At 54.7% G+C, this 23,473-nt stretch overlaps 2 protein-coding genes across 4 annotated transcripts in view; both read right to left on the minus strand.

Moving 5' to 3' along the window:
- Window positions 1-22,157, minus strand: part of LOC116958299 (mitofusin-2-like) — a 28,509-nt gene extending 6,352 nt beyond the window's left edge. The window contains exons 1-4 of one of the 3 annotated variants that reach the window (XR_012930831.1): window positions 21,941-22,157; window positions 15,304-15,474; window positions 7,243-11,918; window positions 2,508-2,642 (exon numbers count right to left, since the gene is read on the minus strand). Coding sequence is in view for 1 of the 3 variants with exons in the window: in XM_032980848.2 (XP_032836739.1) it covers window positions 2,508-2,642; window positions 7,243-7,289 (182 nt within the window). In the remaining 2 variants the exon portion in view is untranslated. Of the gene's footprint in view, window positions 1-2,507; window positions 2,643-7,242; window positions 11,919-15,303; window positions 15,475-21,940 lie in introns of those variants that run through there. The other 2 variants (XR_012930832.1, XM_032980848.2) reach the window with 2 other exon arrangements.
- Window positions 1-23,473, minus strand: part of LOC116958295 (protein FAM43A-like) — a 202,733-nt gene that overhangs the window by 32,434 nt on the left and 146,826 nt on the right. The gene's annotated exons all lie outside the window — the stretch shown is intronic.

The raw sequence follows: 23,473 nt of genomic DNA on the forward strand, positions 1-23,473 counted from the left end.
GTAACCTGCAGCGCCACACCTATTACCATCATTAGGGGAAAAAACGGTGATCCAATTTCCGACCCCCAGGAACAGGTTCGCAGATTTGCTGAGCATTTCTGTGAGGTCCTGGGGGAGGGAAAATCCCACAGCCAGGAAAACATCGTGGCACAAAGTGAGGATGACCCTGCTGAGGCTGCGGTGCCTCAAATATTGGATGAAGTCACCCCCTGTGAGTGGCTGGCTGAGGTGCCATCTGCTGAGGAAGTATTGAAGGCGATCCGGAGTCTGAGACCAGGAAAGGCAGCGGGCAGAGATGATCTCCCAAGCGAAATGCTGAGGGAGGGTGGCGTTTGTGCACAGACTGCCCTATATGACATCATAACAACAGTCTGGACCACTGGACGGGTTCCGCAGGATTGGAAGGATGCCCTGGTGGTCCCCCTTTTTAAGAAGGGGGACCGCACAGACTGTAACAACTACAGGGGCATCTCACTCCTCAGTGTGCCGGGAAAGGTCCTGGCAAGGATTATTCAGCATCGCCTTGCCAGGCACGCTGAGGAGAGGCTTGCGGAGCCCCAATGCGGTTTCAGGAAAGGGCGGTCCTGCACAGATGCCATATTTTCTGTCCGTCTGCTACAGCAGAGGTGTAGGGAATTCCAACAAGACCTACATCTCTGCTTTATTGACCTGGTCAAGGCCTATGATACCATCAGTAGGCCTGGGCTCTGGGTCGTTCTTCGTGCTTTTGGAGTACCTGACCCTCTGCTCACGATCATTAAGGACCTTCATGATGGTGAGCGGGCCCGGGTAAAACTACGTGGCCGGGAGTCAGAGCCATTCCCTGTACACCTTGGGGTGCGACAGGGATGTCCTCTGGCTCCCACATTATTTAACATCTATTTTGACCACGTAGTTCGTGAAGCCTTCAATAGCTGTACCGGGGGAATCTCCATATGGTACAGATATAATGGGAGGCTAATCGATGCCCGGGTGCGGTCAAGGGATGGCTCCCTATTGCTCAACCACGTTATGTATGCTGATGACTTGGTAATAGCTGCTCAGTCAGAGGAGGAGTTGGAGACGCTGCTGCTGAGACTGGAGCGTGCCACTAAGAGGTGGGGCCTTACCATCAGCCCCACCAAAACTAAGCACCTGCCTGGGTATTTTGTACCATCGGACACTCCACCCCCACAACTCCCAATCGGTGATGGGGCAGTTGTGGAGAGAGTGGAGAGTTTCCCATACCTGGGCAGTGTGCTTATGACTGGCTCCAGTTTAACAGCAGAGGTCTCACTCCGAATCAGTCGAGCGGCAATATCTTTTCATCGGTTGCGTAACGCTGTGTGGAAGCTACCTGGTCTGTCGCTCCGCACTAAGCTTCAGGTCTTCTCGGCCACGGTCATTCCCTCCCTTCTCTACGCTTGCGAAACGTGGACCCCCCAAATGGAACATCTTCGCCGGTTAGAAACATTTAGGCTGACCTGCCTACGATCCATCCTGGGTTTAACCAAACTGGATTGTGTGAGGAGCTCACACATCCTTGAAAGATCTGAGCAGGGTCCCATCGGTGAGCTCCTCCGGCAGGCAAGGCTGCGATGGCTGGGTCATGTAGCCCGCATGCCCAGCCACCGCATGCCGAAACAGCTTTTGTTTGGCCGGATTGAGGGGGCTAAGCGGGCGCGGCACGGGCTAGAGAAGAGATGGAGTGATGTGGTACAGGAGGACGTGGAGCTGAGTGGACTTGCCGATGACTGGTACCAGCGGTGTCAAGATCGGCCTCTGTGGAGGAGGCTCGTGAAGGATGCTACTGGGCAGTTGGAGGCAGTCGCCCTCCAACAACAACGGAGGGCGGAGGAGCGACGCTCACAACAGCGAGCGGAGCGCCGGGTGGCTAAAGCACAGCAGGTTGGCACAGTAGGGGGCACAGGTGGTGCATCAGCCAGTCATCTCAGTCAGTCGACCCGTGGCACCTGGGTCTGCCCCGTGACCTCCTGCCAGCGGGCGTTCGACACTTCACGTGGCCTCAGGGTGCACATAGCCTGGCACAAGCGTCGTGGTGACGTCACCGCCACTTAGTGGCGAATGGCGGTTGTTGTTGTTGTTGTTGTTGTGTGTGTACGTGTGTGTGTGTACGTGTGTGTGTGTACGTGGGTGTGTACTGTGTGTGTGTGTGTCTGTGTGTGTGTGTGTACGTGTGTGTGTGTACGTGTGTGTGTGTACGTGTGTGTGTGTACGTGTGTGTGTGTACGTGTGTGTGTGTACGTGTGTGTGTGTATACGTGTGTGTGTATACGTGTGTGTGTGTACGTGTGTGTGTGTACGTGTGTGTGTACGTGTGTGTGTGTATACGTGTGTGTGTGTGTACGTGTGTCTGTGTGTGTGTGTCTGTGTGTGTGTGTGTATACGTGTGTGTACGTGTGTGTGTATACATGTGTGTGTGTACGTGTGTGTGTGTACGTGTGTATACGTGTGTACTGTGTGTGTGTACGTGTGTGTGTGTGTGTGTATATGTGTGTGTGTGTGTACCGTAGGAGCTTGGCGCGTGATTGGACGCTGTCCAACCTCTCGATGCGACCCTCCAGCTGCTGCACCTCGACCTGCAGCTCCTGCCGGGTGCAGCTCACCTGCTCACACAGGCGGGCAAACGTGCCTGCCAGCTCCCTGCACACACACAGTACACACACAGTACACACACAGTACACACAGTACACACAGTACATACACAGTACACAGTACACACACACAGTACACACAGTACACACAGTACATACAGTACACAGTACACACACACAGTACACACAGTACACACACAGTACACACAGTACACACACACAGTACACACAGTACATACAGTACACAGTACACACACACAGTACACACAGTACACACACAGTACACACAGTACACACACACAGTACACACAGCACACACAGTACACAGTACACACACACAGTACACACAGTACACACACACAGTACACACAGTACACACAGTACACACACAGTACACACACACACAGTACATACAGTACACACACAGTACACACACAGTACACACACAGTACACACAGTACACACACAGTACACACATAGTACACACACAGTACACACACACAGTACACACACAGTACACAAACAGTACACACACAGTACACACACAGTACACACACACAGTACACACACAGTACACACATAGTACACACACACAGTACACACACAGTACACACACACAGTACACACACAGTACACACACAGTACACACACAGTACACACACACAGTACACACACAGTACACACACACAGTACACACACAGTACACACAGTACACACACAGTACACACACAGTACACACACACAGTACACACACACAGTACACACACCGTACACACACACAGTACACACACAGTACACACACAGTACACACACAGTACACACACACAGTACACACACAGTACACACACACAGTACACACACAGTACACACATAGTACACACACACAGTACACACACAGTACACACACAGTACACACACACAGTACACACACAGTACACACATAGTACACACACACAGTACACACACAGTACACACACACAGTACACACACAGTACACACATAGTACACACACAGTACACACACACAGTACACACACACAGTACACACACAGTACACACACACAGTACAAACACAGTACACACATAGTACACACACACAGTACACACACACACACACAGTACACACACAGTACACACACAGCACACACACAGTACACACACAGCACACACACACAGTACATGTACACAGTACACACACACAGTACACACACACAGTACACACACACAGTACATGTACATACACACACAGTACACACAGCACACACAGTACACACACTAAACACACAGTACACACACTCAGTACACACACAGTACACACACAGTACACACAGTACACACACAGTACACACACATAGTACATGTACATACACACACAGTACACACAGCACACACAGTACACACACTACACACACAGTACACACACACACAGTACACACACAGTACACACACACACAGTACACACACATACACACACACAGTACACACACAGTACACACACACAGTACACACACACAGTACACACACAGTACACACACAGTACACACAGTACACACACAGTACACACACATAGTACATGTACATACACACACAGTACACACAGCACACACAGTACACACACTACACACACAGTACACACACACACAGTACACACACAGTACACACACAGTACACACACACAGTACACACACAGTACACACACAGTACACACACAGTACACACAGTACACACACAGTACACACACATAGTACATGTACATACACACACAGTACACACAGCACACACAGTACACACACTACACACACAGTACACACACACACAGTACACACACAGTACACACACAGTACACACACACAGTACACACACAGTACACACACACAGTACACACACAGTACACACAGTACATACACACAGTACACACACAGTACACACACACAGTACACACAGTACACACAGAGTACATGTACACACACACAGTACACACACAGTACACACAGTACACACACAGTACACACACACAGTACACACAGTACACACACAGTACACACACACAGTACACACACACAGTACACACAGTACACACACAGTACACACACACAGTACACACACACAGCACACAGTACACACACACAGTACACACACAGTACACACACACAGTACATACACACAGTACACACACACAGTACACACACAGTACACACACACAGTACACACACACAGTACACACAGTACACACACACAGTACACACACAGTACACACACAGTACACATACACAGTACACACAGTACACACACACAGTACACACACACAGTACACACACAGTACACACAGTACATACACAGTACACACACACAGTACACACAGTACACACACACACAGTACACACACACACACAGTACACACAGTACACACACACAGTACACACAGTACACACACAGCACACACAGTACACACACAGTACACACACACAGTACACACACAGTACACACAGTACACACACACAGTACACACACAGTACACACACACAGCACATACACAGCACACACACAGTACACACACACAGCACACACAGCACACACAGTACACACACAGTACACACACACAGCACATACACAGCACACACACAGTACACACACACAGTACACACAGTACACACACAGTACACACAGTACACACACAGTACACACACACAGTACACACACACAGCACACACAGTACACACACAGTACACACAGTACACACACACAGTACACACACACAGTACACACACAGTACACACACACAGTACACACACAGTACACACACACAGTACACACAGTACACACACACAGTACACACACACAGTACACACACAGTACACACAGTACATACACAGTACACACACACAGTACACACAGTACACACACACACAGTACACACACACAGTACACACACACAGTACACACACACACACAGTACACACACACAGTACACACACAGTACACACAGTACATACACACACAGTACATACACACAGTACACACACACAGTACACACACAGCACACACACACACAGTACACACACACAGTACATACACACACAAACACAGTACATACACAATACACACACACAATACACACACACAGTACACACACACAGTACACACACACAGTACACACACACAGTACACACACAGCACACACAGTACACACACAGTACACACACACAGTACACACACAGTACACACAGTACACACACACAGTACACACACAGTACACACACAGTACACACACAGTACACACACACAGTACACACACACAGCACATACACAGCACACACACAGTACACACACACAGTACACACACACAGCACACACAGTACACACACAGTACACACACACAGCACATACACAGCACACACACAGTACACACACACAGTACACACAGTACACACACAGTACACACACACAGTACACACACACAGCACACACAGTACACACACAGTACACACAGTACACACACACAGTACACACACAGTACACACACACAGTACACACACACAGCACACACAGTACACACACACAGCACACACAGTACACACACAGTACACACACAGTACACACAGTACACACACACAGTACACACACACACAGTACACACACACAGTACACACACACACAGTACACACAGTACACACACACAGTTCACTTGCTCACACAGGCGGGCAAACGTGCCTGCCAGCTCCCTGCACACACACAGTACACACACAGTACACACACACAGTACACACACAGTACATGTACATACACACACACGTACACACACACACGTACACACACACACACAGGTACACACACACACGTACACACACACACGTACACATACGTACGCACACACACACACACGTACACACACCCACACACACACGTACACACACACACACGTACACACACCCACACAGTACACACACACACACACGTACACACACACACACACACGTACACACACACACACACGTACACACGTACACACACATACACACACACCCACACAGTACACACACACACACGTCCACACACACACACGTACACACACACATGTACACACACACACACACGTACACACACACACACGTACACACACACACGTACACACACACACACACGTACACACACACACGTACACACACACCCACACAGTACACACACACACACGTACACACACACACGTACACACACACAGCACACACACACAGTACACACACACATGTACACACAGTACACACACACACAGTACACACACACACACACAGTCACACACACGTACACACCCACACAGTACACACCCACACAGTACACACACACACGTACACACACCCACACACACACACGTACACACACACACATGTACACAAGTACACACACACACAGTACACACCCACACAGTACACACACACACGTACACACACCCACACACACACACGTACACACACACACATGTACACAAGTACACACACACACGTACACACACACACAAGTACACACACATACACACCCACACAGTACACACACACACACATGTACAAACACGTACACACACACAGTACACACACACACGTACACACACACACGTCCACACACACACACGTCACCCCCCCCCAGTGCGCTACTCACTGCTGGACCTGGTGGCTGCAGTTGGCCCCGGTGAAGCTGACCAGCATGTGGAGCTTGTCGGCAGCGTAGTCCACGAACTGGCGCTTGAAGGCACGCTCCTTGGCACGCGAGGTCCACGTCAGCCGCTCGTAGACATAGAGGAGCCCGTAGAGGCCTAGCGACAGGGCGATCAGCCTCCATCCCACCGCCTTCCAGACCTACACAGTACACACACAGTACACACAGTACACACAGTACACACACAGTACACACACAGTACACACACAGTACACACACAGTACACACACAGTACACACACACAGTACACACACAGTACACACACAGTACACACACAGTACACACACACAGTACACACACAGTCCACGTCAGCCGCTCGTAGACATAGAGGAGCCCATAGAGGCCTAGCGACAGGGCGATCAGCCTCCAGCCTACCGCCTTCCACACCTACACAGTACACAGCACACACACAGTACACACACAGTACACACACAGTACACACAGTACACACAGTACACACACAGTGCACACACACAGTACACACACAGTACACACACAGTCCACGTCAGCCGCTCGTAGACATAGAGGAGCCCGTAAAGGCCTAGCGACAGGGCGATCAGCCTCCATCCCACTGCCTTCCACACCTACACAGTACACAGCACACACAGTACACACACACACAGTACACACACAGTACACACACAGTACACACAGTACACACACACAGTACACACACAGTACACACACAGTACACGTCAGCCGCTCGTAGACATAGAGGAGCCCGTAGAGGCCTAGCGACAGGGCGATCAGCCTCCATCCCACCGCCTTCCACACCTACACACACACAGTACACACACAGTACACACACAGTACACACACACAGTACACACACACAGTACACACAGTACACACACAGTACACACACACAGTACACACACAGTACACACAGTACACACACACAGTACACACACAGTACACACAGTACACACAGTACACACACAGTACACACAGTACACACAGTACACACACACAGTACACACACAGTACACACACAGTACACACACACAGTACACACACAGTACACACACAGTACACACAGTACACACACACAGTACACACACAGTACACACACACAGTACACACACAGTACACACACAGTACACGTCAGCCGCTCGTAGACATAGAGGAGCCCGTAGAGGCCTAGCGACAGGGCGATCAGCCTCCATCCCACCGCCTTCCACACCTACACACACACAGTACACACAGTACACACACACAGTACACACACACAGTACACACACAGTACACACACACACACAGTACACACACACAGTACACACACAGTACACACACAGTACACACACACAGTACACACACACAGTACACACACAGTACACACACAGTACACACACAGTACACACACACAGTACACACACAGTACACACACAGTACACACACACAGTACACACACAGTACACGTCAGCCGCTCGTAGACATAGAGGAGCCCGTAAAGGCCTAGCGACAGGGCGATCAGCCTCCATCCCACCGCCTTCCACACCTACACAGTACACACACAGTACACACACAGTACACACAGTACACACACACAGTACACACACAGTACACACACAGTACACACAGTACACACACAGTACACACACAGTACACACACACAGTACACACACACAGTACACACACAGTACACACACAGTACACACACAGTACACGTCAGCCGCTCGTAGACATAGAGGAGCCCATAGAGGCCTAGCGACAGGGCAATCAGTCTCCATCCCACCGCCTTCCACACCTACACACACACAGTACACACAGTACACACACAGTACACACACAGTACACACACAGTACACACACACAGTACACACACAGTACACACAGTACACGTCAGCCGCTCGTAGACATAGAGGAGCCCGTAGAGGCCTAGCGACAGGGCGATCAGTCTCCAGCCTACCGCCTTCCACACCTACACACACACAGTACACACACAGTACACACAGTACACACACAGTACACACACACAGTACACACACAGTACACACAGTACACGTCAGCCGCTCGTAGACATAGAGGAGCCCGTAGAGGCCTAGCGACAGGGCGATCAGCCTCCAGCCTACCGCCTTCCACACCTACACACACACAGTACACACACAGTACACACACAGTACACACACAGTACACACACACACAGTACACGTCAGCCGCTCGTAGACATAGAGGAGCCCGTAGAGGCCTAGCGACAGGGCGATCAGTCTCCAGCCCACCGCCTTCCACACCTACACACACACAGTACACACACAGTACACACACACAGTACACACAGTACACACAGTACACACACAGTACACGTCAGCCGCTCGTAGACATAGAGGAGCCCGTAAAGGCCTAGCGACAGGGCGATCAGCCTCCATCCCACCGCCTTCCACACCTACACAGTACACACACACAGTACACACACAGTACACACACACAGTACACACACACAGTACACACACAGTACACACACAGTACACACACAGTACACACACACAGTACACACACACAGTACACACACAGTACACGTCAGCCGCTCGTAGACATAGAGGAGCCCATAGAGGCCTAGCGACAGGGCGATCAGCCTCCAGCCTACCGCCTTCCACACCTACACACACAGTACACACACAGTACACACACACACACAGTACACACACAGTACACACAGTACACACACAGTACACACACAGTACACACACAGTACACACACACACAGTACACACACAGTACACACACACAGTACACACAGTACACACACAGTACACACACAGTACACACAGTACACACACACAGTACACACACAGTACACACAGTACACACACAGTACACACACAGTACACGTCAGCCGCTCGTAGACATAGAGGAGCCCGTAAAGGCCTAGCGACAGGGCGATCAGTCTCCAGCCTACCGCCTTCCACACCTACACACACACAGTACACACACAGTACACACACACAGTACACACACACACACACACAGTACACACACAGTACACACACAGTACATGTCAGCCGCTCGTAGACATAGAGGAGCCCGTAAAGGCCTAGCGACAGGGCGATCAGCCTCCATCCCACCGCCTTCCACACCTACACACACACAGTACACACACAGTACACACACAGTACACACACACACACAGTACACACACAGTACACACACAGTACACACACACAGTACACACACAGTACACACACAGTACACACACACAGTACACACACACAGTACACACACACAGTACACACACAGTACACGTCAGTCGCTCGTAGACATAGAGGAGCCCATAGAGGCCTAGCGACAGGGCGATCAGCCTCCAGCCTACCGCCTTCCACACCTACACACACAGTACACACACAGTACACACACAGTACACACACACACACACACAGTACACACACAGTACACGTCAGTCGCTCGTAGACATAGAGGAGCCCGTAGAGGCCTAGCGACAGGGCGATCAGTCTCCAGCCCACCGCCTTCCACACCTACACACACACAGTACACACACAGTACACACACAGTACACACACACACACACACAGTACACACACAGTACACACACAGTACACACACAGTACACACACACACACACACAGTACACACACAGTACACACACAGTACACGTCAGCCGCTCGTAGACATAGAGGAGCCCATAGAGGCCTAGCGACAGGGCGATCAGCCTCCAGCCCACCGCCTTCCACACCTACACACACAGTACACACACACACAGTACACACACAGTACACACACAGTACACACAGTACACACACACAGTACACACACAGTCCACGTCAGCCGCTCGTAGACATAGAGGAGCCCATAGAGGCCTAGCGACAGGGCGATCAGCCTCCATCCCACCGCCTTCCACACCTACACACACAGTACACACAGTACACACACACAGTACACACACACAGTACACACACAGTACACACAGTACACACACACAGTACACACACAGTACACACACAGTACACACACAGTACACACACACAGTACACACACAGTACACACACAGTACACACAGTACACACACAGTACACACACACAGTACACACACACAGTACACACACAGTACACACACAGTACACACACACAGTACACACACAGTACACACACACAGTACACACACAGTACACACACAGTACACACACAGTACACACACAGTACACACACAGTACACACACACAGTACACACAGTACACACACAGTACACACACAGTACACACACACAGTACACACACAGTACACACACACAGTACACACACAGTACACACACAGTACACACACACAGTACACACACACAGTACACACACAGTACACACACAGTACACACACAGTACACACACACAGTACACACAGTACACACACAGTACACGTCAGCCGCTCGTAGACATAGAGGAGCCCGTAGAGGCCTAGCGACAGGGCGATCAGCCTCCAGCCTACCGCCTTCCACACCTACACACACACAGTACACACACAGTACACACAGTACACACACAGTACACACACACAGTACACACACAGTACACACACAGTACACACACAGTCCACGTCAGCCGCTCGTAGACATAGAGGAGCCCATAGAGGCCTAGCGACAGGGCGATCAGCCTCCATCCCACCGCCTTCCACACCTACACACACAGTACACACAGTACACACACACAGTACACACACAGTACACACACAGTACACACACAGTACACACACACAGTACACACACAGTCACACACAGTACACACACACAGTACACACACACAGTACACACACACAGTACACACACAGTACACACACAGTACACACACACACAGTACACACACACAGTACACACACAGTACACACACAGTACACACACAGTACACACACAGTACACACACAGTACACGTCAGCCGCTCGTAGACATAGAGGAGCCCGTAAAGGCCTAGCGACAGGGCGATCAGCCTCCATCCCACTGCCTTCCACACCTACACAGTACACACAGTACACACACAGTACACACACACAGTACACACACATGACACACACAGTACACACACAGTACACGTCAGCCGCTCGTAGACATAGAGGAGCCCGTAAAGGCCTAGCGACAGGGCGATCAGCCTCCAGCCCACCGCCTTCCACACCTACACACACAGTACACACACAGTACACACACAGTACACACACACAGTACACACACAGTACACACACAGTACACACACAGTACACACACACAGTACACACACAGTACACACACACAGTACACACACAGTACACACACACAGTACACACACAGTACACACACACAGTACACACACAGTACACACATAGTACACACACACAGTACACACACAGTACACACACAGTACACACACAGTACACACACACAGTACACACAGTACACACACACACAGTACACACACAGTACACACACAGTACACACAGTACACACACAGTACACACACACAGTACACACACAGTACACACACAGTACACACAGTACACACACAGTACACACAGTACACACACAGTACACACACAGTACACACACAGTACACACAGTACACACACAGTACACACACAGTACACACACACAGTACACACAGTACACACACACACAGTACACACACAGTACACACACAGTACACACACAGTACACACACACACAGTACACACACAGTACACACACAGTACACACACACACAGTACACACACAGTACACAGTACACACACAGTACACACACAGTACACACACAGTACACACACAGTACACACACACAGTACACACACAGTACACACACACAGTACACACACAGTACACACACACAGTACACACACAGTACACACACAGTACACACACACAGTACACACACACAGTACACACACACAGTACACACACAGTACACACACACAGTACACACACAGTACACACAGTACACACAGTACACACACAGTACACACACAGTACCCACAGTACACACACAGTACACACACAGTACACACACAGTACACACACACACAGTACACACACACACAGTACACACAGTACACACACACAGTACACACACAGTACACACACAGTACACACAGTACACACACAGTACACACACAGTACACACACAGTACACACACACACAGTACACACACACACAGTACACACAGTACACACACACAGTACACACACAGTACACACACAGTACACACACAGTACACACACAGTACACACACACAGTACACACAGTACACACACAGTACACACACACAGTACACACAGTACACACACAGTACACGCACACAGTACACACACACAGTACACACACAGTACACACACAGTACACACACACAGTACACACAGTACACACACAGTACACACACACAGTACACACACAGTACACACACACAGTACACACACACACAGTACACACACAGTACACACACAGTACACACACACAGTACACACACAGTACACACAGTACACACACAGTACACACACAGTACACACACAGTACACACACACACAGTACACACACACACAGTACACACAGTACACACACACAGTACACACACAGTACACACACAGTACACACAGTACACACACAGTACACACACAGTACACACACAGTACACACACACAGTACACACACAGTACACACACACAGTACACACAGTACACACACAGTACACACAGTACACACAGTACACACACACAGTACACACAGTACACACACAGTACACGCACACAGTACACACACACAGTACACACACAGTACACACACACAGTACACACACACAGTACACACAGTACACACACAGTACACACACACAGTACACACACAGTACACACACACAGTACACACACACACAGTACACACACACGCAGTACACACACACTACACACACACAGTAGACACACACACAGTACACACACAGTACACACACAGTACACACACACAGTACACACACACACACAGTAGACACACACACAGTACACACACACACACAGTACACACACACAGTACACACACACACACACAGTACACACACACAGTACACACACAGTACACACACACAGTACACACACACACAGTACACACACACAGTACACACACAGTACACACACACAGTACACACACACACACAGTAGACACACACACCAGTACACACACACACAGTACACACACAGTACACCACCCACCCACCCACTCACTCACCCACTCACCCACCCACTCACCCCCCACCCACTCACCCACTCACCCACCCACCACCACTCACCCACCCACTCACTCACTCAACTCACCCACTCACTCACTCACACTCACCCACCCACTCACCCACCCACTCACCCACCCACTCACTCACCCACCCACTCACCCACCCACTCACCCATTCACTCACCCACTCACTCACTCACTCACCCGCTCAGCCACTCACTCACCCACCCACTCACCCATTCACTCACCCACTCACTCACCCACTCACTCAACTCACCCACTCACTCACCCACTCACCCACCCACTCACCCACCCACCCACCCACTCACTCACCCACCCACTCACTCACCCACCCACTCACCCATTCACTCACCCACTCACTCACCCACTCACTCAACTCACCCACTCACTCACCCACTCACTCACCCACTCACTCACTCACTCACCCGCTCAGCCACTCACTCACCCACTCACTCACCCACCCACCCACCCACTCACCCACCCACCCACTCACTCACCCACTCACTCACCCACTCACTCACTCACCCACCCACTCACCCACCCACTCACTCACCCACCCACCCACTCACTCACCCACTCACCCACCCACCCACTCACTCACCCACCCACCCACTCACTCACCCACCCACCCACTCACTCACACCACCCACCCACTCACTCACCCACCCACCCACCCACTCACTCACCCACTCACTCACCCACTCACTCACTCACCACCCCCCCACCCCCCCCCCCACCCCCCCCCCACTCACCACCCCCCCACCCACTCACCACCCCCCCACCCCCCCCCCACCCCCCCCCCACTCACCACCCCCCCGATGACGAGCACCCCCATGGAAGTGCGTGAGGTGAGTGCAGCGACCCCCGTCACCATGGAGACCATCAGCTCCTCCTGCTGCGTCATGGAGCCCCCCCCCACGCACCCCCCCACGCCCCCCCCCACGGGGAGCAGCGGGGTCAGGGGGAGGGGCCGCGGGACCTGGGGGGAAGGGGGGGGTCACGAAGAGGCCGGTTGCTATGGTTACACACACAGGGGTGGGTGGGTGGGTGGGTGAGTGGGTGAGTGGGTGGGTGAGTGGTTGGGTGGGTGAGTGGTGAGTGGGTGAGTGGGTGGGTGGGTGGTGAGTGGGTGGGTGGGTGGGTGAGTGGGTGAGTGGGTGGGTGAGTGGGTGGGTGAGTGAGTGGGGGGGTGAGTGGGTGGGTGGGTGGGTGGGTGAGTGGGTGGGTGAGTGGGTGGGTGGGTGAGTGGGTGGGTGAGTGGGTGAGTGGGTGGGTGAGTGGGTGGGTGGGTGGGTGAGTGGGTGGGTGAGTGGGTGGGTGGGTGGGTGAGTGGGTGGGTGAGTGGGTGGGTGAGTGGGTGAGTGGGTGAGTGAGTGGGTGGGTGAGTGAGTGGGTGGGTGGGTGAGTGAGTGGGTGAGTGAGTGGGTGGGTGAGTGGGGTGGGTGAGTGGGTGGGTGAGTGGGTGGGTGGGTGGGTGAGTGGGTGGGTGAGTGAGTGGGTGGGTGAGTGGGTGGGTGGGTGGGTGAGTGGGTGGGTGAGTGGGTGAGTGAGTGGGTGGGTGGGTGAGTGGGTGGGTGAGTGGGTGGGTGGGTGGGTGAGTGGGTGGGTGAGTGGGTGAGTGGGTGAGTGAGTGAGTGGGTGGGTGGGTGGGTGAGTGGGTGGGTGGGTGGGTGAGTGGGTGAGTGGGTGGGTGAGTGGGTGGGTGAGTGGTGGGGGGGTGAGTGGGTGGGTGGGTGGGTGGGTGAGTGGGTGGGTGAGTGGGTGGGTGGGTGAGTGGGTGGGTGAGTGGGTGAGTGGGTGGGTGAGTGGGTGGGTGGGTGGGTGAGTGGGTGAGTGGGTGGGTGAGTGGGTGGGTGGGTGAGTGGGTGAGTGGGTGGGTGGGTGGGTGAGTGGGTGGGTGGGTGGGTGAGTGGGTGAGTGGGTGGGTGAGTGGGTGAGTGGGTGGGTGAGTGGGTGGGTGAGTGAGTGGGGGGTGAGTGGGTGGGTTGGGTGGGTGGGTGAGTGGGTGGGTGAGTGGGTGGGTGGGTGAGTGGGTGGGTGAGTGGGTGAGTGGGTGGGTGGTGGGTGGGTGGGTGGGGTGAGTGGGTGGGTGAGTGGGGTGGGTGGGTGATGGGTGGGTGAGTGGGTGGGTGGGTGAGTGGGTGGGTGGTGAGTGGGTGGAGTGAGTGGGTGGGTGGGTGAGGTGGGTGGGTGAGTGAGTGGGTGGGTGAGTGGGTGGGTGAGTGGGTGTGGGTGGGTGAGTGGGTGGGTGGGTGGGTGAGTGGGTGGGTGAGTGGGGGTGGGTGGGGTGGGTGGGTGGGTGAGTGGGTGGGTGAGTGGTGTGAGTGAGTGGGTGGGTGGGTGAGTGGGTGGGTGAGTGGGTGGGTGGGTGGGTGAGTGGGTGGGTGAGTGGGTGAGTGGGTGAGTGAGTGGGTGGGTGAGTGAGGTGGGTGGGTGGGTGAGTGGGTGGGTGAGTGGGTGGGTGAGTGGGTGGGTGAGTGGGTGGGTGAGTGGGTGGGTGGGTGGGTGAGTGGGTGGGTGAGTGGGTGGGTGATGGGTGGGTGGGTGGGTGGGTGAGTGGGTGGGTGAGTGGGTGGGTGAGTGGGTGAGTGGGTGAGTGAGTGGGTGGGTGGGTGAGTGGGTGGGTGAGTGGGTGGGTGGGTGGGTGAGTGGGTGGGTGAGTGGGTGAGTGGGTGAGTGGGTGAGTGAGTGGGTGGGTGGGTGAGTGAGTGGGTGGGTGGGTGAGTGAGTGGGTGGGTGGGTGGGTGGGGGGGTGGGTGTGGGGGGGTGGGTGGGTGGGTGAGTGGGTGGGTAAGTGGGTGAGTGGGGGGGGTGAGTGAGTGGGTGAGTGGGGGGTGAGTGGGTGGGTGGGGGGGTGGGTGAGTGGGTGGGTGAGTGGGTGGGTGGGTGAGTGAGTGGGTGGGTGGGTGGTGGGTGGGGGGTGAGTGGGTGGGTGGGTGGGTGGTTGAGTGAGTGGGTGGGTGGGTGAGTGGGTGAGTGAGTGGGTGGGTGGGTGGGTGAGTGAGTGGTTGGGTGGGGTGAGTGAGTGGGTGGGTGGGTGAGTGAGTGGGTGGGTGAGTGGGTGAGTGAGTGGGTGGGTGGGTGAGTGGGTGGGTGAGTGGGTGGGGTGGGTGGGTGAGTGGGTGGGTGAGTGGGTGAGTGGGTGAGTGAGTGGGGTGGGTGAGTGAGTGAGTGGGTGGGTGGGTGAGTGAGTGGGTGGGTGAGTGGGTGGGTGAGTGGGTGGGTGAGTGGGTGGGTGAGTGGGTGGGTGGGTGGGTGAGTGGGTGGGTGAGTGGGTGGGTGAGTGGGTGGGTGGGTGGGTGAGTGGGTGGTGAGTGGGTGGGTGAGTGGGTGAGTGGGTGAGTGAGTGGGTGGGTGGGTGAGTGGGTGGGTGAGTGGGTGGGTGGGTGGGTGAGTGGGTGGGTGAGTGGGTGAGTGGGTGAGTGGGTGAGTGAGTGGGTGGGTGGGTGGAGTGAGTGGGTGGGTGGGTGAGTGAGTGGGTGGGTTGGTGGGTGGGGGGGGGTGGGTGTGGGGGGTGGGTGGGTGGGTGAGTGGGTGGGTAAGTGGGTGAGTGGGGGGGTGAGTGAGTGGGTGAGTGGGTGGGTGAGTGGGTGGGTGGGGGGGTGGGTGAGTGGGTGGGTGAGTGGGTGGGTGGGTGAGTGAGTGGGTGGGTGGGTTGGTGGGTGGGGGGTGAGTGGGTGGGTGGGTGGGTGGTTGAGTGAGTGGGTGGGTGGGTGAGTGGGTGAGTGAGTGGGTGGGTGGGTGGGTGAGTGAGTGGTTGGGTGGGTGAGTGGGTGAGTGAGTGGGTGGGTGGGTGGGTGAGTGAGTGGGTGGGTGGGTGGGTGAGTGAGTGAGTGGTGAGTGGGTGGGTGAGTGGGTGGGTGAGTGGGGGGGTGAGTGGGTGGGTGAGTGGTGGTGGGTGAGGTGGGTGGTGGGTGGAGTGAGTGGGTGAGTGGGTGTGTGGGTGAGTGAGTGGGTGAGTGGGTGAGTGAGTGGGTGGGTGAGTGGGTGAGTGGGTGAGTGAGTGGGTGGGTGAGTGAGTGGTGGGTGGGTGAGTGGGTGGGTGAGTGAGTGGGTGAGTGGGTGAGTAGGTGAGTGAGTGAGTGAGTGGGTGAGTGAGTGGGTGGGTGAGTGGGTGGGTGGGTGGGTGAGTGGGTGGGTGGGTGGGTGAGTGGGTGAGTGAGTGGGTGGGTGGGTGGGTGAGTGGGTGGGTGGGTGAGTGGGTGGGTGGGTGGGTGAGTGGGTGGGTGGGTGAGTGGGTGGGTGGGTGGGTGAGGGTGGGTGAGTGGGTGGTGGAGTGGGGGGTGGGTGGGTGAGTGAGTGAGCGGGTGGGTGGGTGGGTGAGGTGGGTGGCGGGGTGGGTGGGTGGGTGAGGGAGCGGTGGTGGGTGGGTGGGTGAGTGAGTGAGTGGGTGAGTGGGTGGGTGGGTGAGTGAGTGGGTGAGTGGGTGTGAGTGAGTGAGTGGGTGAGTGGGTGGGTGAGTGAGTGGGTGAGTGGGTGAGTGAGTGAGTGGGTGGGTGGGTGAGTGAGTGAGTGAGTGGTGAGTGAGTGAGTGAGTGGGTGAGTGAGTGGGTGGTGGGTGAGTGAGTGGGGGGGTGAGTGAGTGGTTGGGTGGTGGGTGAGTGGGTGGGTGAGTGGGTGAGTGGGTGAGTGAGTGGGTGGGTGGGTGAGTGAGTGAGTGGGTGGGTGGGTGAGTGGGTGAGTGGGTGAGTGAGTGAGTGAGTGGGTGGGTGGGTGGGTGAGTGAGTGGGTGGGTGGGTGGGTGGGTGGGTGAGTGGGTGGGTGAGTGGGTGGGTGGGTGGCTGAGTGAGTGGGTGGGTGGGTGAGTGGGTGGGTGAGTGGGTGAGTGAGTGTTGGGTGAGTGGGTGGGTGTGAGTGGGTGGTGGGTGGCTGAGTGAGTGGGTGGGTGGTGGGGAGTGGGTGGGTGGGTGGGTGGAGTGGGTGAGTGGGTGAGTGAGTGGGTGGGTGAGTGAGCGAGGGTGGGTGGGTGGGTGAGTGAGCGGGTGGGTGGGTGGGTGAGTGAGCGGGTGGGTGGGTGGGTGGGTGAGTGAGCGAGTGGGTGGGTGGGTGGGTGGGTGAGTGAGTGGTGAGTGGGTGAGTGAGTGAGTGAGTGGGTGAGTGGGTGGTGAGGTGAGTGGTGAGTGGGTGAGTGAGTGAGTGAGTGGGTGGGTGGGTGAGTGGGTGGGTGGGTGAGTGAGTGGGTGAGTGGGTGAGTGAGTGAGTGAGTGGGTGAGTGGGTGGGTGAGTGAGTGGGTGAGTGGGTGAGTGAGTGAGTGAGTGGGTGGGTGGGTTGGGTGAGTGAGTGGGTGGGTGGGTGGGTGAGTGTGGTGAGTGAGTGAGTGGGTGGGTGAGTGAGTGGGTGAGTGGGTGAGTGAGTGAGTGAGTGGGTGAGGTGGGGTGGTGTGAGTGGGTGAGTGGGTGAGTGAGTGAGTGAGTGAGTGGGTGTGGGTGAGTGAGTGGGTGAGTGGGTGAGTGAGTGAGTGAGTGGGTGGGTGGGTGAGTGAGTGAGTGAGTGGGTGGGTGGATGAGTGAGTGAGTGAGTGGGTGGGTGGGTGAGTGAGTAGGTGGGTGGGTGAGTGAGTAGGTGGGTGGGTGAGTGAGTGGGTGGGTGGGTGGGTGAGTGGGTGAGTGGGTGAGTGAGTGAGTGAGTGGGTGGGTGGGTGAGTGAGTAGGTGGGTGGGTGAGTGAGTGGGTGAGTGGGTGAGTGGGTGAGTGGGTGAGTGAGTGAGTGAGTGGGTGGGTGGGTGAGTGAGTAGGTGGGTGGGTGAGTGAGTGGGTGGGTGGGTGGGTGAGTGAATAAGTAGGTGGGTGGGTGAGTGAGTGGGTGAGTGAGTGAGTGGGTGAGTGAGTGGGTGAGTGAGGGTTGGGTGAGCGAGTGGTTGGGGTGAGTGGGTGAGTGGTGAGTGAGTGGGTGTGAGTGGTTGGGTGAGCGAGTGAGTGGGTGAGTGAGTGAGTGTGTGAGTGTGTGGGTGAGTGAGTGAGTGTGGGTGAGTGAGTGAGTGGTTGGGGAGTGAGTAAGTGGTTGGGTGAGTGGGTGAGTGAGTGAGTGAGTGGGTGAGTGGGTGGGTGAGTGAGTGGGTGAGTGGGTGAGTGAGTGAGTGAGTGGGTGGGTGGTTGGGTGAGTGAGTGGGTGGGTGGGTGGGTGAGTGGGTGAGTGGGTGAGTGAGTGGGTGGGTGAGTGAGTGGGTGAGTGGGTGAGTGAGTGAGTGAGTGGGTGAGTGGGTGGGTGAGTGAGTGGGTGAGTGGGTGAGTGAGTGAGTGAGTGGGTGAGTGGGTGGGTGAGTGAGTGGGTGAGTGGGTGAGTGAGTGAGTGAGTGGGTGGGTGGGTGAGGTGAGTGGGTGGGTGGGTGAGTGAGTGAGTGAGTGGGTGGGTGGGTGAGTGAGTAGGTGGGTGGGTGAGTGAGTAGGTGGGTGGGTGAGTGAGTAGGTGGGTGGGTGAGTGAGTGGGTGGGTGGGTGGGTGAGTGGGTGAGTGGGTGAGTGAGTGAGTGAGTGGGTGGGTGGGTGAGTGAGTAGGTGGGTGGGTGAGTGAGTGGGTGAGTGGGTGAGTGGGTGAGTGGGTGAGTGAGTGAGTGAGTGGGTGGGTGGGTGAGTGAGTAGGTGGGTGGGTGAGTGAGTGGGTGGGTGGGTGGGTGAGTGAGTAGGTGGGTGGGTGAGTGAGTGGGTGAGTGAGTGAGTGGGTGAGTGAGTGGGTTGGTGCCGAGTGGTTGGGTGAGTGGGTGAGTGGTGAGTGAGTGGGTGAGTGGTTGGGTGAGCGAGTGAGTGTGTGAGTGAGTGAGTGTGTGTGTGTGTGTGAGTGAGTGAGTGGTGGAGTGAGTGAGTGGTGGTGAGTGAGTGAGTGGTGAGTGGGTGAGTGGGTGAGTGAGTGAGTGGTGAGTGAGTGGTTGGGTGAGTGAGTGGGTGAGTGGGTGGGTGGGTGAGTGAGTGGTGGTGAGTGAGTGAGTGAGTGGGTGGGTGGGTGGGTGAGTGAGTGAGTGGGTGAGTGAGTGAGTGGGTGAGTGGGTGGGTGGGTGGGTGAGTGAGTGGGTGAGTGGGTGAGTGAGTGAGTGAGTGGGTGGGTGGGTGAGTGAGTGGGTGAGTGGGTGGGTGAGTGAGTGGGTGAGTGGGTGAGTGAGTGAGTGAGTGGGTGGGTGGGTGAGTGAGTGAGTGGGTGAGTGAGTGAGTGGTTGGGTGAGTGAGTGGGTGGGTGAGTGAGTGAGTGGGTGAGTGAGTAGGTGGGTGGGTGGGTGAGTGAGTGGGTGGGTGGGTGGTTGGGTGAGTGGGTGGGTGGTGAGTGAGTGAGTGAGTGGGTGGGTGGGTGGGTGAGGGGTGGGTGAGTGGTTGGGTGAGTGGGTGAGTGTGTGAGTGTGTGAGTGTGTGGGTGAGTGGTGAGTGAGTGGGTGAGTGGGTGAGTGAGTGGTTGGGTGAGTGGTTGGGTGAGTGAGTGAGTGAGTGGTTGGGTGAGCGAGCTGGTGAGCGGCCCCTCACCTGCTGCTCCCCTCCGGTGAGGGTGTGGTGAGCGCCACGAGGCCCCAGGAATCGCCCCACCAGGGCCGCCCAGCCCAGCGAGAAGCGGAAGTCCACATCCTCCTGGAAGGATGAGCACAGCCGCTCACAGTTGAGCTCGTAGCTCAGCGCAAAGTAGGGAGGGAGCCGCCGTGGTGGGAGACCCCCCCTCCTCCTCCTCCTCCACCTCCTCCACCTCCTCCACCTCCTCCTCCACCTCCTCCACCTCCTCCTTCGGCGGCGGCGGTGGCTGTGAGGGTCTCGCGGGCGGAGATGGGCAGCAGCGGAGTCATGCTGTCTGGTGGGGTAGGTGGAGAAATATTTATACAGTCAATCAGGTAGTCAGTCACGCAGTCACACCAGACAGTCAGTCACGCAGTCACACAGACAGTCAGTCACGCAGTCACACAGACAGTCAGTCAGTCAGTCACACAGACAGTCAGTCAGTCAGTCACACAGACAGTCAGTCAGTCAGTCACACAGACAGTCAGTCAGTCAGTCACTCAGACAGTCAGACAGTCACTCAGTCAGTCAGTCACGCAGTCACACAGACAGTCAGTCATGCAGTCACACAGACAGTCAGTCAGTCAGTCACACAGACAGTCAGTCAGTCAGTCACACAGACAGTCACTCAGTCAGTCAGTCACACAGACAGTCAGTCAGTCAGTCACTCAGTCAGACAGTCAGTCACTCAGTCAATTAGTCAGTCAGTCAGACAGTCACTCAGTCAGTCAGTCACGCAGTCACACAGACAGTCAGTCACGCAGTCACACAGACAGTCAGTCAGTCAGTCACACAGACAGTCAGTCAGTCAGTCACACAGACAGTCACTCAGTCAGTCAGTCACACAGACAGTCACTCAGTCAGTCAGTCACACAGACAGTCAGTCAGTCAGTCACTCAATCAGACAGTCAGTCACTCAGTCAATTAGTCAGTCAGTCAGACAGTCACTCAGTCAGTCAGTCATGCAGTCACACAGACAGTCAGTCATGCAGTCACACAGACAGTCAGTCAGTCAGTCACACAAACAGTCAGTCAGTCAGTCACACAGACAGTCACTCAGTCAGTCAGTCACACAGACAGTCAGTCAGTCAGTCACTCAGTCAGTCAGTCACTCAGTCAGTCAGTCAGACAGTCAGACAGTCACTCAGTCAGTCAGTCACGCAGTCACACAGACAGTCAGTCAATCAGTTAGTCAGTCAGTCAGACAGTCAGACAGTCAGTTAGTCAGTCAGTCAGACAGTCAGTCAGTCAGACACTCAGTCACTCAGTCAGTCAGTCAGTCAGACACTCAGTCACTCAGTCAGTCAGACAGACAGTCAGTCAGTCACTCAGTCAGTCAGACAGTCAGACAGTTGTCAGTCAGTCACAGTCAGTCAGTCAGTCACACACTCAGTCACTCATTCAGTCAGTCAGACAGTTGTCAGTCAGTCACAGTCAGTCAGTCAGTCAGACAGTCAGTCAGACAGACAGTTAGTCAGTCAGACAGTCAGTCAGTCAGTCAGACAGACAGTC

The sequence above is a fragment of the Petromyzon marinus genome, chromosome 75, assembly GCF_048934315.1.
Source record: "Petromyzon marinus isolate PM22_M1 ecotype Great Lakes invasive population chromosome 75, UKy_Petmar_22M1.pri1.0, whole genome shotgun sequence".
Lineage (NCBI taxonomy): Eukaryota > Metazoa > Chordata > Hyperoartia > Petromyzontiformes > Petromyzontidae > Petromyzon > Petromyzon marinus.